The sequence below is a fragment of the Eubalaena glacialis genome, chromosome 19, assembly GCF_028564815.1.
Source record: "Eubalaena glacialis isolate mEubGla1 chromosome 19, mEubGla1.1.hap2.+ XY, whole genome shotgun sequence".
NCBI classification, from domain to species: Eukaryota; Metazoa; Chordata; class Mammalia; order Artiodactyla; family Balaenidae; genus Eubalaena; species Eubalaena glacialis.
Window position 1 is genome coordinate 1,791,774 of NC_083734.1, and position 13,051 is coordinate 1,804,824.

The 13,051-nt window shown below is 61.2% G+C and overlaps 1 protein-coding gene across 1 annotated transcript in view; it reads right to left on the bottom strand.

The window, feature by feature from the left end:
- PEMT (phosphatidylethanolamine N-methyltransferase) overlaps window positions 1–13,051 on the bottom strand; it is a 46,295-nt gene that overhangs the window by 2,247 nt on the left and 30,997 nt on the right. Inside the window, exons 3-5 of the mRNA XM_061175575.1 lie at window positions 6,617–6,732; window positions 2,441–2,586; window positions 548–659 (exon numbers count right to left, since the gene is read on the bottom strand). Of these exons, the coding sequence (XP_061031558.1) occupies window positions 548–659; window positions 2,441–2,586; window positions 6,617–6,732 (374 nt within the window). The remainder of the gene's footprint in view (window positions 1–547; window positions 660–2,440; window positions 2,587–6,616; window positions 6,733–13,051) is intronic.

The window sequence follows — 13,051 nt, forward strand, 5'->3', positions numbered from 1 at the left end:
ACAAAAAAAAAACTTTCTATGGAAGAAGTCCTCATCCAGAAAATGGACAAACGGGAGCTGCTCTGGGGGGCAAGCGGCGTGATGCCCTGTGCCAGCCTCCTTGACGGCGGGTCGCTTGCTGGTACCCACAGCCGGCGATGCAGACGGCGGTCGGCACGGGGCCTCATCCGCAGGGCGCGGATCCCTGCAGCCTGGCCGTGGGCAGGGAGCCTCCCAGCCCAAACGTGCTAGCACCGAGTCAGCAGCCTGCAGGCCCCAGGCCAAGAACAGCTTTTACAATTTTAATTGTTTTAAAAAATCAAAAGAATATTTTGTGACTCGTGAAAATTACGTGAAATTCTAATTTCGGTGTCCGTGAACAAGGCAGTGGGGCCCCCAGCCACGGCCATTCCTTCACCTGCCTGCAGCCCAGGGACCTCCCACTCTTGTAATAGGGAGTTTGCCGACCCCTGTTCTAGGAAGGGGACCCTGACCAGTGCCCTGGACTCCACGGTGGCACGAGAGCTGACCCATCGCCCAGGCGGCACAGAGGGAGCCCGGGACTTACATGATGGCCCAGCCCAGGTAGTTGGCTGTGCTGCCCCAGTACATGGGGTTGTCCAGGATGCTGAACGGGAATGTGGTCACTCTGGCCGCCTTCAGGATCCCGAAGTAGTCGCCTGTGCACAGGGTAGGCAGGACAGGGGGGTCACACCCTGGCCACCCCATGCCAGGCGGAGGGGCCTGGGGTCCCCAGGGGCGAGGCACTGACTGAGTCCCCACGCCCGCCTGCTCCTGCCTCTGTGCCTTTGCACATGCCGTTCCCCCCGCTTGGGGTGCCTATTCCCCGCTCTCTGCACACCTCTCCTGCTCTGCCATCTCCCTCAGCTCACATCCCCTCCTGTAGACCCTTCCCGCCACACCGTCCAAGGCAGGCCTGCCTGCTATTCACCGTCTCTGCCTCCATCTCCTCCCTCCTCCCCCCGCTGGGCTGCCCCCCACCCCGGGCCCCACCAGCCGTCCCGGAGCCGCTCACAGGGGAGCGTGTGGCCGCCCCGAGAAGCCTCCCCTAGAGGCATGAGACAGGCACAGTGTCCAGCGCAGCCCGGCCAGGGCATCGCCCCCAGGGCGCAGCATTGCTCACTAAGGCCCCCTCTCCCTGACGTCCCTTGAGCTCCAGGCACAAGTAGGGCAGGAGGAGTGGCAGCGGCGTCATCGCTGTCTGGGGACAGAGGGCTTGGGGCCGGGGAGCCGCGGGAACCTTTCTTCCCGGGGGCACAGAGACCAGCTTTGGGGTGACTCACGGGAGGGAAGCGGCCGCCGTGCCCTACATCCCTGAGCCTGTGGGCCCCTTGAGTTTCCAGACCATTTCTCCGCGGCGGCGGCTGGTATCTGGGCCCTTCCCCCTCCCCCCTCCAGACCCTCCGCTGCCCCGCCCGCCGCCCTCTGCTGTGGGGCTGCTCACCCCTGCTCTCCTGACCTGAGCCAACAGCACCACCCTTCCCTCCCCCTCCCTGAGGCCCACACCGTGGTCCCTGCCTCCTCCCTGCCCCCCAACCCGTCTCGGCCCCACCGGTCGCCTCCTCGTTGCTGGGAGACCACGCCTGTGGCCCCCTCCTCCCCAGGAGTGACACCTCAGTCCCCTGCATGGCTCTCGGGACACGTGTGACGTGGCCCCCGGCTGGCCTTCCACACTGGCCCCACTGGCCCTTGCACACCAGCCACCCTGCCCTCCCGCCCACGGCCCTGCGCCCCACCCCTCCCGGGTTCCGCCTGCACCTGCACACCCTCTTCTAGCACCGGGCTCCCTCCAGCTGCTGCCGGGTCCTCGCCCGAGTGCTGGTCCCCAGAGGACGACAACTCTCATTTGCCTTCCGAGGGTCTTCTGTGGGACCCCTGCTGCAGCCCGCAGAGCCCCAGGCCGCCCCAGGCACTGCAGGGAATGGAGGCCAAGACTCCACAGCTGGCTGGGACGAGGGGAGGAGGACCCAGGAGCCCCTGACCCAGGCCGTCAGAGCCGGGTCACCTCCCTGTGCCCCGTGTGCCCGGAGGGCGCTCTCTGTGGCAGTGGCCCCCTCCCCCCCCAGTCCCGGGGCTGCCCTGGCCCCTGCAGCCCCCACCCCGCCCCCGGGCTGCTCCCCTTCCCGAGCTTCCAAGCTGCTGGGAATTGACGTCAAGGAGGACATCCAGCCAGGCCAGCACTGGGCTCCCAGCCCCAAAGCACCGGAGCCGCAGGTAGTGGGGAAAGCAGAAGGCGCAGCGCCCCCCATCTGTCGCCAGCTCCGGCTCGCAGCCCGCACACAGCAAACAGAAATCCCGCCCTTCCTGGCGGCCAAGCAGCTGGATGGGGTTTGAGAGCCCGGCCTCCCAAGCCGAGCAGGGCAGACCAAGGCCTGGAGGAGCAAAGGCGGCCTGGAGCTGGTGGTAGCAGGGCCCTGGCCCCCCGCCCTGGGGGTCTTACCTAGGAAGGTCCCGGTGAAGCCCAGAGCCAGGAAACTGGAAAGGACAAACACGCCGCCCACTCCCAGGAGTGCCAGGCCCACGCGGTAGGCCAAGGGGTTGTCCAGGCTCTGCATCCTGGGCTGGCTCAGCATGGCCTGCGTGAAGCTGCGGGGCAGGGGACGGGAGAGACAGGTCACTGCTGTGCAGAGGGACCACCCTGCCCTTCCCGCCCCCGCCCCCTGGGGCCCCCAGAGTAGCTGGGCCAGGGGTGTCGAACTCGGGGCAAGGCGGGTGCCGAAAGTGAGTGAAGTGGGCTGCAGGGGGGCCGCCCGAACTACGTTCAGCCCGTGGAGAACAGCGGCGCCTCCTGCCCCGAGCATCTCCCTGGCCCCAGCCCACGCCAGGCAGAAGGGGTCACGGTACATGTTCAGCAGCCAGAGGAAAAGCAGCCCCCTCCCCTCGCCTCCCCTCCCCGCAAGGGAAGAAGGGGGGCAGGGAGGGAGGGAGAAGCGTCTGTTTGAACAGCAAACAGGATGCCGTGGGCAGAGGCCTGCATGGTGACCTGTCAAACAGTGGCACACGTGTGTCAGGGCACACCTGGCCACCGGTCAAGCTGCCCACACCCCCTGCTCTCCACCCACCCCTCCTGCTGCCTGGGCTCAGGGTCACCCTGCAGCTCCAGGCGGAGCCGTGGGGATTGGCTCAGGGCCACGCACACCCGGTGTTGTGCTAGGTGGCCGTGCCCATGCCCCACCCCCTCCCCCTGGCTCTGAGAGACCAGCAGCCTCCGCCCCCTCCCACCTCTCCTGTCTGCAGGTGGTGGAGGGGGAGGAGCCAGGTGTGGGCAGCAAGTGGGCCCTGGCCAGGGCAGAGCCCACCTGCAGGCCCCTGGCTCCTTGGCCACCAGAGCGTTAGGGACCACGCGGCAGAGAGAGTGTGCGTGAGCGTGAGTTGGGGCGGGGGGGCTCAGGCCTCCACGCGGATGACCCGCTGCCGCTCAGCCCCCGCCCGGGCTGACCCCCGACCCCCAAACCTAGGGCAGCGAGGCATGCCGGGCCCCCTCTGGCCATCGCTAGGCCGCCCGCGGCCTGGTGCTCCCACGGCCCCAAGTTCTAGTGAGGGGCACCGCATGGCGACCCGATGGAAGAGACGTGGGCTCGGGCAGAAAAGTGGCACTGGGTTCAGACAGACCTGGGTGCCCCAGGCTCAGTTTTCACCCCTGTGATGGTGACACTGGAAGGTATGTGACCCGCTGGGCTCTGCCCACAGAGCTCAGGGACAGCTGGAGGGACAGGGGAGTGAGCTGAGGGTGACACCATGAGATGAAGCAGGACAGGCACGCTGGGCGGGGCCAGAGCTGCGATCCCACGGAGGAGACGCAGTTTCTTTTGGGGTTTTCTGCGCTGGGGGTGCGAATGGAGAGGCTCATCCATTTGTCTCTAGTTCTGCTTTTAAAACCTGGACTGAGCTTTCGGTCACCAATGTGACAAAGCTGTCTGCATTCTGCTCCCCAGAAACCCTGGAACATGGGTGGAGGTGGGGAGGGGTGTCCCGCTCGGCGCCCCTTTCTATCCGCGGCCGATAAGCCCTGGGAACTCCGGCCGCTCGGGGACGCGGCCACGACACTGTCTCGGGCTCGGGGCACTAAGCTCCCCGTTCTTCAACCCACACCAAGCAAAACTGTCCACGAAAGTAGCATCTGACAGGCTCACTTGTTTTTTCTAATACACATTAAAATAAGCGTATAACCACAAAAACAAAAAAAATGTTCACCTGGGTAACATTTTCCACCTGTGAAAAATCACGTGGAATTTAGGGCTCCGATGCTGTACTGATTCTGTACATTTGATCAACACATCACCTTTCCAAAGTGTTCCCCAAACCCATCACAGCCAAGAGAGGGCCTGTCGGTCTTACACATCCGCCCGGTTGGGGACAGGAAGGGGGAGGAGCCCAGGCTGATAGCCAGGCTCACCCTGCTCTGCATAACCCCACAACCCCTCCCCTGGAGGGTGGGCCGTGAACGCCGGGGGGGCCAGTACCTGGTGGTGCGAGGTCAGGGCATTTCACCCAAAAGGAGGTTACCCTGGGGCCCTTTCAAAGAGGCTCTGGAGGTCAGAGAGACTCTCCCGCTGGCCTGGAAGAAGGCGCCCGCCCTGTTGTGGGGAGGGCACAGACTCTAGGGTGAGGGCCTCGGTCCTGCAGCCACAGGAGCTGAGTCCTGTCCCCTGCCCATGAGCCTGGGGGAGGCCCCACCCGATCTCTATGTGCTCCCCCTGCACCGGCTGCCCGGCCTGCTCTGCCGTGAGCTGTCCCCGTCTGTCTGCCCCGTCCACTGCTCCTTCGTGCGGCCACTCGGCCATCAGGCCTGTCCTGACCGTGTCCTTGAGCAGGAGCTGCTGGACTCTGGTGCAGCAACGGCTGGCACCCAGATGGCCACAGGGACAGAGCCACCCGTGCTGACACCCCGCCGATGCGCCGGTCCACACGCAGGGACCCGCCCTCAGGCAACGAGCACACAGGTGTGGGGGGAGGCTTGCTGCCCCCAGCACTGCCCGGCTCCTGCCCGCTGCGCCTCAGCCCGTGACTGACCGACACCCATTCACGTGGTGAGGTCCTGAGCGTCACAAAACTATACCTTAAGATGGCTGAAACGGTCAATTTTAGTAATGTGTGTTTTACCACACACACACACACACACACACACACACACACACACACACAGAAAACCCACCTGCAGGAACCACATAAAGCGACAGGTGAAGGGTGCTAGGGAAGGGGACGGGACTCCCACAAAGCCCCTCCGCAGAGCCCCAGCCAGACCACCCAGACCTGTCAGCAGGGGGCAAACGGGAGGAGGACCCGAGAGGGGAGAAGAGGAAACAGGCCTGTGGGGGGCAGGGGGGGGGGCGTCCTTTCTCTCCCCCCAAATTCCCTGGGTGGCCAGTTCAGCCAGACACCAGGCCTGGCCGGCACTGACACAGGGGCCTGGACGGTGGGAGAGGGCGCTGGACCTGGGGTCACTTCCTCCCAGGCCTCCTAAGGGCCCAGGACACAAGAAGAAACAGGAGGGACAGGAAAGGGCCGTCGGCCCTCGGGGTACAGAAGCGGGACGGACAGGGAGAGGGGCTTGTCTAAAGCCGCCTGCCTCTGCCGAGCGCTGGCAAAGGCTGGGCTTGGGTCGGGGCCCCAGGGAGGCCCCCTTCAGCCCTTGGGCCGGCCGGGCTCTCCATCGCCTCACCCTCCACCCCTCTGCTCCCCCGGCCCCCGCCTGGCTGCCCACCTGGGCGCAGCCCACCTGCAGGGCGGGATGGACCGTCAGCCTCCACCCCACAGAAACAGCAGCTGGGGCTGGCCCAGGGTTCTGGGCCAGCAGATACCAGGCTGAGGAGAGACCGACTGGGGTTTTCTCTTTACATCTCAGACTCAGGAAGCCAAGAATGCAGAAGTCTAGAACTGGAAACAACACATCATTTTAGGGAAAAAGGCAGCAGGTCCTGTATCCTGAAGAGACTGATGTTTCAGGAGCTTTAAATGCCTCCTCGGAGATAGCCAGGAAGAAAGGGGCCGTCGGGGATGGAATGTGCCCACTCAGGCACTCACGCATTCGCTCACTCATTCATTCATTCATTCACTCATTCAGAAGGGCCAGAGTGTCTGCAAAGGCTCGTTAGGGAAGAAAACAGGAAAAAAAAATCAATCGAGCTGAAGGGTAGCACCTGGGCTGGCAGCCCAGGTGGGGCCGTTTGGGTCTCCTCCCCCCGCAGGCTGAGTTTCCAGAGAGTAACTGGGGGAAGAAGGCCAGAGTGCAGCACAAACGCACCAGCATCCAACCCCGAGGGAGGGTTTCAGGAGCCGACACAGAGCCGGCCGGGCTGTCCTCCCCGCTCCCCGCCCTCCGTGCGGGCGCCTCTCAGCCAGCAGAGCCGGGCGGGCGAGGTGAGCCCAGCTCAGAGCAGCCCCTGCACAGTGAAAGCCAACAGTCCATCCGTTCGCTCCCTGGTCCAGTCATCCGTTTGCGCCCCCCGCACCCCAACAGCTCGGGGCTCCCGTTTTCCTTCCACGTCCCGGGTGCTGCCTGACCCCCGCACGAACCTTCCCGGGCTGCTGGGAGTCTCGTGGAGGGGACGGGGTTCCATGCGGTCAGGCTGCCCCTCCCGCAGGCGCCCGGGGTGGGGGGGGCGGGGGGCCTTACCAGTGGGAGCGCAGGACGTTCAGGAGCAGGATGGCGCCGCCCAGGGTGTAGCAGGCCAGGTGGGGGGACCCGAAGGCCCTGCTCAGCTTTCGGGTCTTATGTTCCCATCTCGCGACCTGCGCAGCGGAAAGAGAAGCAGCCTGCGCGTGAGGCCTGCGCGGAGGGTCACGGTGCAGCGCGGGAGCAGGGTGGAGGGGTCAGGAGGAGGGAGGATGGGGGGATGCGGCTGGCAGCCGGGGGTCTCAGCCCAGCCCCGTGGGGCGTCCACCCTGCGAGTCCTGTACGGACGGGCCACAAGGTGCTCCCGGAAGCAGCCTCTCCCGGCAAACACGACAAACACGGGGGTGGGGGCGGCCCTGAGCCCGCGCGGCCCGCTGCCGCCCTGGCTTCCTCTGCCCACGGCCCGGCACACACTCGGGTCGCCCACTGCATGACACGGGACCGCGGAGGGCAGGGAGCCTGCGGACGTGGCCCAGCGCCACCATCCGCGGGGCGCTCCCACCGGGCCCTGGGCCCTCAGCCCCACCCCCCAGTGCGCCGCCAAGAACAGACTTTCAAGCTTTTAATTTTTAGCCACAGAAGCCTCACTGTATTTTTTCGAACTCGTCCCGCCTGAAATCTCAACCCTCAGCAGCTAGCAGTGGAGCGAGGGCGGGCTCCTCAGCTCCCTTCCCGCCTCGGCCGTCTCCACGGCTGCCTGCCTGTCCCTGTGGCACGAAAGCCAGCCGGGCCAACTTGCTCTAAGTCGGGAGGGCGTCTGGGTGGTCGGCCTTCGGGACAGGAACCTGCACACGTTTCCTTCTGGGGCCCCTGGGGGACAGTCCCCTCCAAAGCAGCTGGACCAAGGGGGACCCACCGAGGGGTGAAGGGAGGTCCTTGCAGGGTGACGGTCCGTCGGAAAAGTGGACGCAAGTGTCCTTGGCCAGAGGAAGCAGCCTGCTTTCACACATTGACCCGAGACTCAAGCCACAAGGGTGGACGGGACGTCCAGGCAGAGTGAGCTGGGAGGGGCGCTGACGTCCCAATAAGCGTGGGGTGTCAACGCCAACAATAAAAATCACAACCGTCGATTCAGCACCTGACGATTTAAGTGCTTTTACCTGCGCTCACTTAACACTCAAAACAAGCCTGGGCCGATAGCACTGATGAACATGGATGCAAAAATCCTCAACAAAATACTAGCAGACAGAATCCAGCAGCACATTGAAAGGATCATACACCAGGATCAAGTGGGGTTTATCCCAGGGATGGAAGGATTCTTCAATATACGCAAATCAACCAATGTGATAAACCATATTAACAGATTGAAGGAGAAAAACCGTACGATCATCTCAATAGATGCAGAAAAAGCTTTCGACAAAATTCAACACCCTCCAGAAAGTAGGCATAGAGGGAACCTACCTCAACATAATAAAGGCCATATATGACCAACCCACAGCCAACATCGTTCTCAATGGTGAAAAACTGAATAGCTGATTCACTTTGTTATACAGCAGAAACTAACACACCGGGACTTCCCTGGTGGCGCAGTGGTTGAGAATCCACCTGCCAATGCAGGGGACACGGGTTCGAGCCCTGGTCCGGGAAGATCCCACATGCCGCGGAGCAGCTAAGCCCGTACTCCACAACTACTGAGCCTGCGCTCTAGAGCCTGCGAGCCACAACTACTGAAGCCCGCGCGCCTACAGCCCACGCTCCGCGACAAGAGAAGTCACTGCAATGAGAAGCCCGCGCACCGCAATGAAGAGTAGCCCCTGCTCGCCGCAACTAGAGAAAGTCCGCGCGCAGCAGCGAAGACCCAACGCAGCCAAACATAAATAAATAAATAAATTTATAAAAAAAAAAAAAAGAAACTAACACACTGTTGTAAAGCAATTATACTCCAATAAAGGTGTTAAGAAAAAAAAAAAAAGAAACAAGCCTGGGGTGGGTGGGGTGAGGTCCGTTTACACATCGGGAAGACGGGGCCCCTCAGAAGTGACTGGGGTGGGGGGGGTCACTCAGCCACAAAGAGGAGCACCCGAGTGACCCTGAGATTCCGGGCCCAGTGTCCCTTCTATCTGCAGGGGCCCAGTTGTCCTTCAAACATGCTGTCTTTGTCACAAAACCTTGTTCCTGGTATGGGATTTCAAGATGCAGCTTTAACGGCCGTTGAGTTTTCCTCCCAGCTGACGCGCTAACGCTTTCAAAAGGACACTGAAATCGGTGGGAAACCACGTAGTGCCACGTCCTCACCCCTCCTGCAGGCCCGGTGCAGGAGCACAAGCCCCGGGGGCCAGACCCAGAGCTGCCGCGTTTGTCGGTGCAGGCATGTTCCGCGCTCTCCCCCCACCCCGAACCGGCCACCCACCGAACGGGGCACGTGGACGAAGTGTGGTCCATCCAGAGGACGGCTGTCATCGGCTTCATGCTGAGCAAGAGTCGTCTCCATCCTCGCAAAGGCCTGGAGGGCAGAGCCCACCCACGGCGATGAGTCAGAGCAGCGGTGGCTGGGCTGGGAACTGACTAGGAAGGGGCGGGAGAGGACGTCTGGGGAAGGAAGGGCTCCCTCTTGATCAGGGCGGTGGTGACACAGGCGTATACATTTGTCAAGACTCAAACTACATTAGAATGTGTGCACTTTATTGTATACACACTCTAGCTCAGTAAAGCTGCTTTTTAAACATCCAATCCCTGTAGAATCTGAGCTCTAGGGACAGATGAGAACGGCCACCCACGTCACCTACCCGGGCAGACTCTTCTGCTCCCAACACGCCGGGTCCGGCCCCTGAAGGAGGGGTCTCTCCCCCATATCCAAGGGGGCCGTGACCGGCGGCACCCCAGCCCAGAGCCCTGGGCAGCAGAGGGGGCCGAGCTTCAGCCGAGCGAACCGGGCGCTGGGGCCTCCGGACTCTGGGCTGAGCCCCCCGCTGCTCTGCGGATGGTGGAGCGTCTTTCCACCAAAGGCCCTTTGGGGACCACTCTGCCAGCCTTGGCCTCCCAGATGGCCCCCCAACACCTGCTCCTTCACCTGGGAAACGGCGGGGTCATGACTGCACTTTCTGAGCAACCCAGAGACGAAAGGTGGGAGAGGGAGGGGGGGAAACAGCGAATCCGATTCACCAACAGCTGTCTGCTTCCCGGTTGGCCAGCCTTAGACGGGTTGTTATTTCAAGGCAATCAATAGAGCGGCAGCCAGGAGCCTTGCTGGGTCCGAGGTTAATGTCCCGCCTAGCCTTCCTCGGGGCCCAGCTGCACACTTCATCGGATTAGGGGCCCGGAAGCAGGCAGTGGAGCTGACCACAGGGGACTGGCCACCGAGGGCTGGGCTGTGAGATGATGCGGGTCAGCGTCCCGTGGGCCGAGAGTGACCAGACACTCTGCCGTCGCCGCTCCTGACTTGGCGTGGCTTCTAGATTGCCAGGACCCCAAAATGGAGATGTCCTGGCCCAAGCCCTGGCCCTACCCCACACTCACGTTCCCTCTCCCTAGGGCTGCCAGAGAAACACAGGCCCCCAGGTAAACCTGGATTTCATATAAAGAACAAATAATTTAGTACAAGTTGCCCCAAATGTTGCTCCAATTTGTTGTTTCCCTGAAATCCAAGTGAACTGGGCTGGTTCTGCGTTTGCCACCTTGGGCCACCCTGCCCACACCCCTGGCAGGGTCACCAGCTCACCTCTGTAACGGGTAGGCCTCTTCCCCAAAATGTTGATTCTTTTTTTTTTTTTTTTTTTTGTAAACCTCTCCCACAGAATCTGGGCCAGGAAGGAGGCTGTTGGGGCAGGAGGAGGGCTGGGATGGATGGAAATCGGGGGAATTAGTCCCTGACCGCCAGCCACCAGCTGTACATTCCCTCAACCGAGTCAGCAATGAAATGCGACAAACGGGCCAGTGACTCCTTATCCACCTCCCAGTGTGGGGGGAAGACCCAGCGGGCGATGGACGGCCACATGCCAGCACCAGCACCTCGTCCGGGTGGAGAGGGCCCCTCCCCCAGGGGCCCTGATTCCAAGAGCAGCCTCTGCGTCTTGATCACCTCTGGGTCCCACTCGGCCACACTGATGGTGCTGGGTCTGCCTGTAAAGGAGGTGGCTCTGTCCCCCCAGGCAGCCCGGGGCCCGCGTCCTGGGGCTCAGAGGGCGTAAGGGGTAGCCCAGAGGTGTTTTGGTCAAACCCACAGCATTTAAAAATAGCTGTCCATCAACAGAGGAACGGATAAAGAAGATGTGGTACATATATACAATGGAATATTACTCAGCCATGAAAAAGAACGCAATTGGGTCATTTGTAGAGATGTGGATGGACCTAGAGACTGTCATACAGAGTGACGTAAGTCAGAAAGAGAAAAATATTGTATATTAATGCATATATGTGGAATCTGAAGAAACTGGTACAGATGATCTTATTTGCAGGGCAGAAACAGAGACACAGACGCAGAGAACAAACGTATGGACACCAAGGGGGGAAGGAGGAGTGGGATGAATTGGGAGACTGGGATTGACATATGTACACTATTGATGCTAATGTATAAAATAGGTAACTGGTGAGAACCTGCTGCATAGCATGGGGAACTCAGTGCTCTGTGGTGACCTAAATGGGAAGGAAATCCAAAAAAAGGGGATATATGTATACGTGTAGTTGATTCACTTTGCTGTACAGTATAAATTAACACAATATTGTGAAGCAACTATACTCCAATAAAAAATAAATAAATAAATTAAATAAATAAAAAATATTTGACCCAACAATTCAACACCATTTAGAATTTCCACATTAAAACCCAGGCATCTGGGGCTTCCCTGGTGGCGCAGTGGTTGAGAATCTGCCTACCAGTGCAGGGGACACGGGTTCGAGCCCTGGTCTGGGAAGATCCCACATGCCGCGGAGCAACGAAGCCCGCGCGCCACAACTACTGAGCCCACGCACCTAGAGCCCGTGCTCTGCAACAAGAGAGGCCACTGCAATGAGAAGCCCGCACACAGCAACGAAAACCCAATGCAGCCAAAAATAAATAAATTAATTAAAAAACAAAAACCCAGGCATCCAATTTGAGGTGAAAAATCTGGACACTGAGGCTATGGGGGCTTCCACCCTGCACGGCAACCCCGGCCGCAGCCATGCCCGGGGTGGGAGCAGGTATCCCATGTGGGGTCAGGCTCCTGCAGGCTCATGCGGGGGGCGGCAGGGAGACAACACCCACATGCCCGTCGGATGGGCAGCCCCATTAACTGCAGAGCCGACTCGCCAGTGTCCACAGGGAAGGAGAAAAAACACGTTCCCAAGACACGCGAGGCGTTTGAGCTAGGAGCCACCAGCTTCGCAGGGCGCTGTGTCCCAACACTCAGAGGAGGCCTGCTGGGTTTGAGGCCCAGGGATCAGAGTGTTGACGGGTAACGTCATTGACTCAGGACCTGGAACTCCTGTGTGTGAGCCAGGGGGGTCGCCGCGGGCTCAGCAGGCCTGGACCCTGGCCAGTTGTCACAGACTGTGTGCCCGTGGGCCGTGTCCTCTGCCTGAAACACCAGTGGTACCGACCACAGACAGTCATAGGGACCGCATGCTCGCCCAGGGCCAGGTAACAGTGTGTCCCCTAGGACACCCTCACACAGGGAGGCTGACAGCCCAGTGGCACCTGTTAGAACCAGGACCCGCCAAGCATCCCGCACTGTCCGAGCATCTCACTGGGGACACAGTGAGCATGGGTGACAGCAACTGAAACGATGGGGCATGGGGGTGAGGCCACAAGGACAGAGATGGACTCGGGGGGGTCTTTTCAGGCCCTGTGGTCCACAGAGCAGAGAAAGTCTCCAGCGCTGGAAGCATGAGAAGTCCTTCCTCTCAATCCATCCACCCACCCACCAAGCGCCCATCTCTCCATCCGTCCAGCTCTTACTGGGGGACCTACTACAGGCCTGATGCTGTGCTAGAGTGCTCTCTTGAAAAGAAAATGGGGAAAAAACACAGGCAGTAAAAGTGCTTGCTTTGATTGGTACATGCAATTTAACAGTGATACTCAAAGCCAGGATGGGTCCACAGGACAAAAGCCAGGGCAGCAGGAGGAGCCTGTGCCCCGAGCACCTCCACAACGCGGCGGGGGGCTGCTCTGGACGCCCCCAGCCTCTCGGATGCCCCACGTGTCCTCGAAGTGAGGCCCCCGAGTGGAGTGAGGGCAGCTAACTGTTGGGCGCGGACCCAGCGCCCAGGGGACAGCAGGTGGGCTGGGGTGCTGGGTCCCGGGTTCGCCCATGAGCTCCTCCGCCTCCCAGCCGTGTGACCCGGGGGCATCGCAGCCCCTCTCTCTGCCTCAGTTTCCTGACCCAGAAGAGGGAGCCAAACAGCGATGTCGCACCTCGTAGCGCTGCCGTGAGAGTCCGGGAGTTGACGCGTGTCTGGAGGAGACTGCGGCGCTGTCTGCCTCCTTCTTGGGGGACAAGCGGGGGCGGCGGGGGGGCC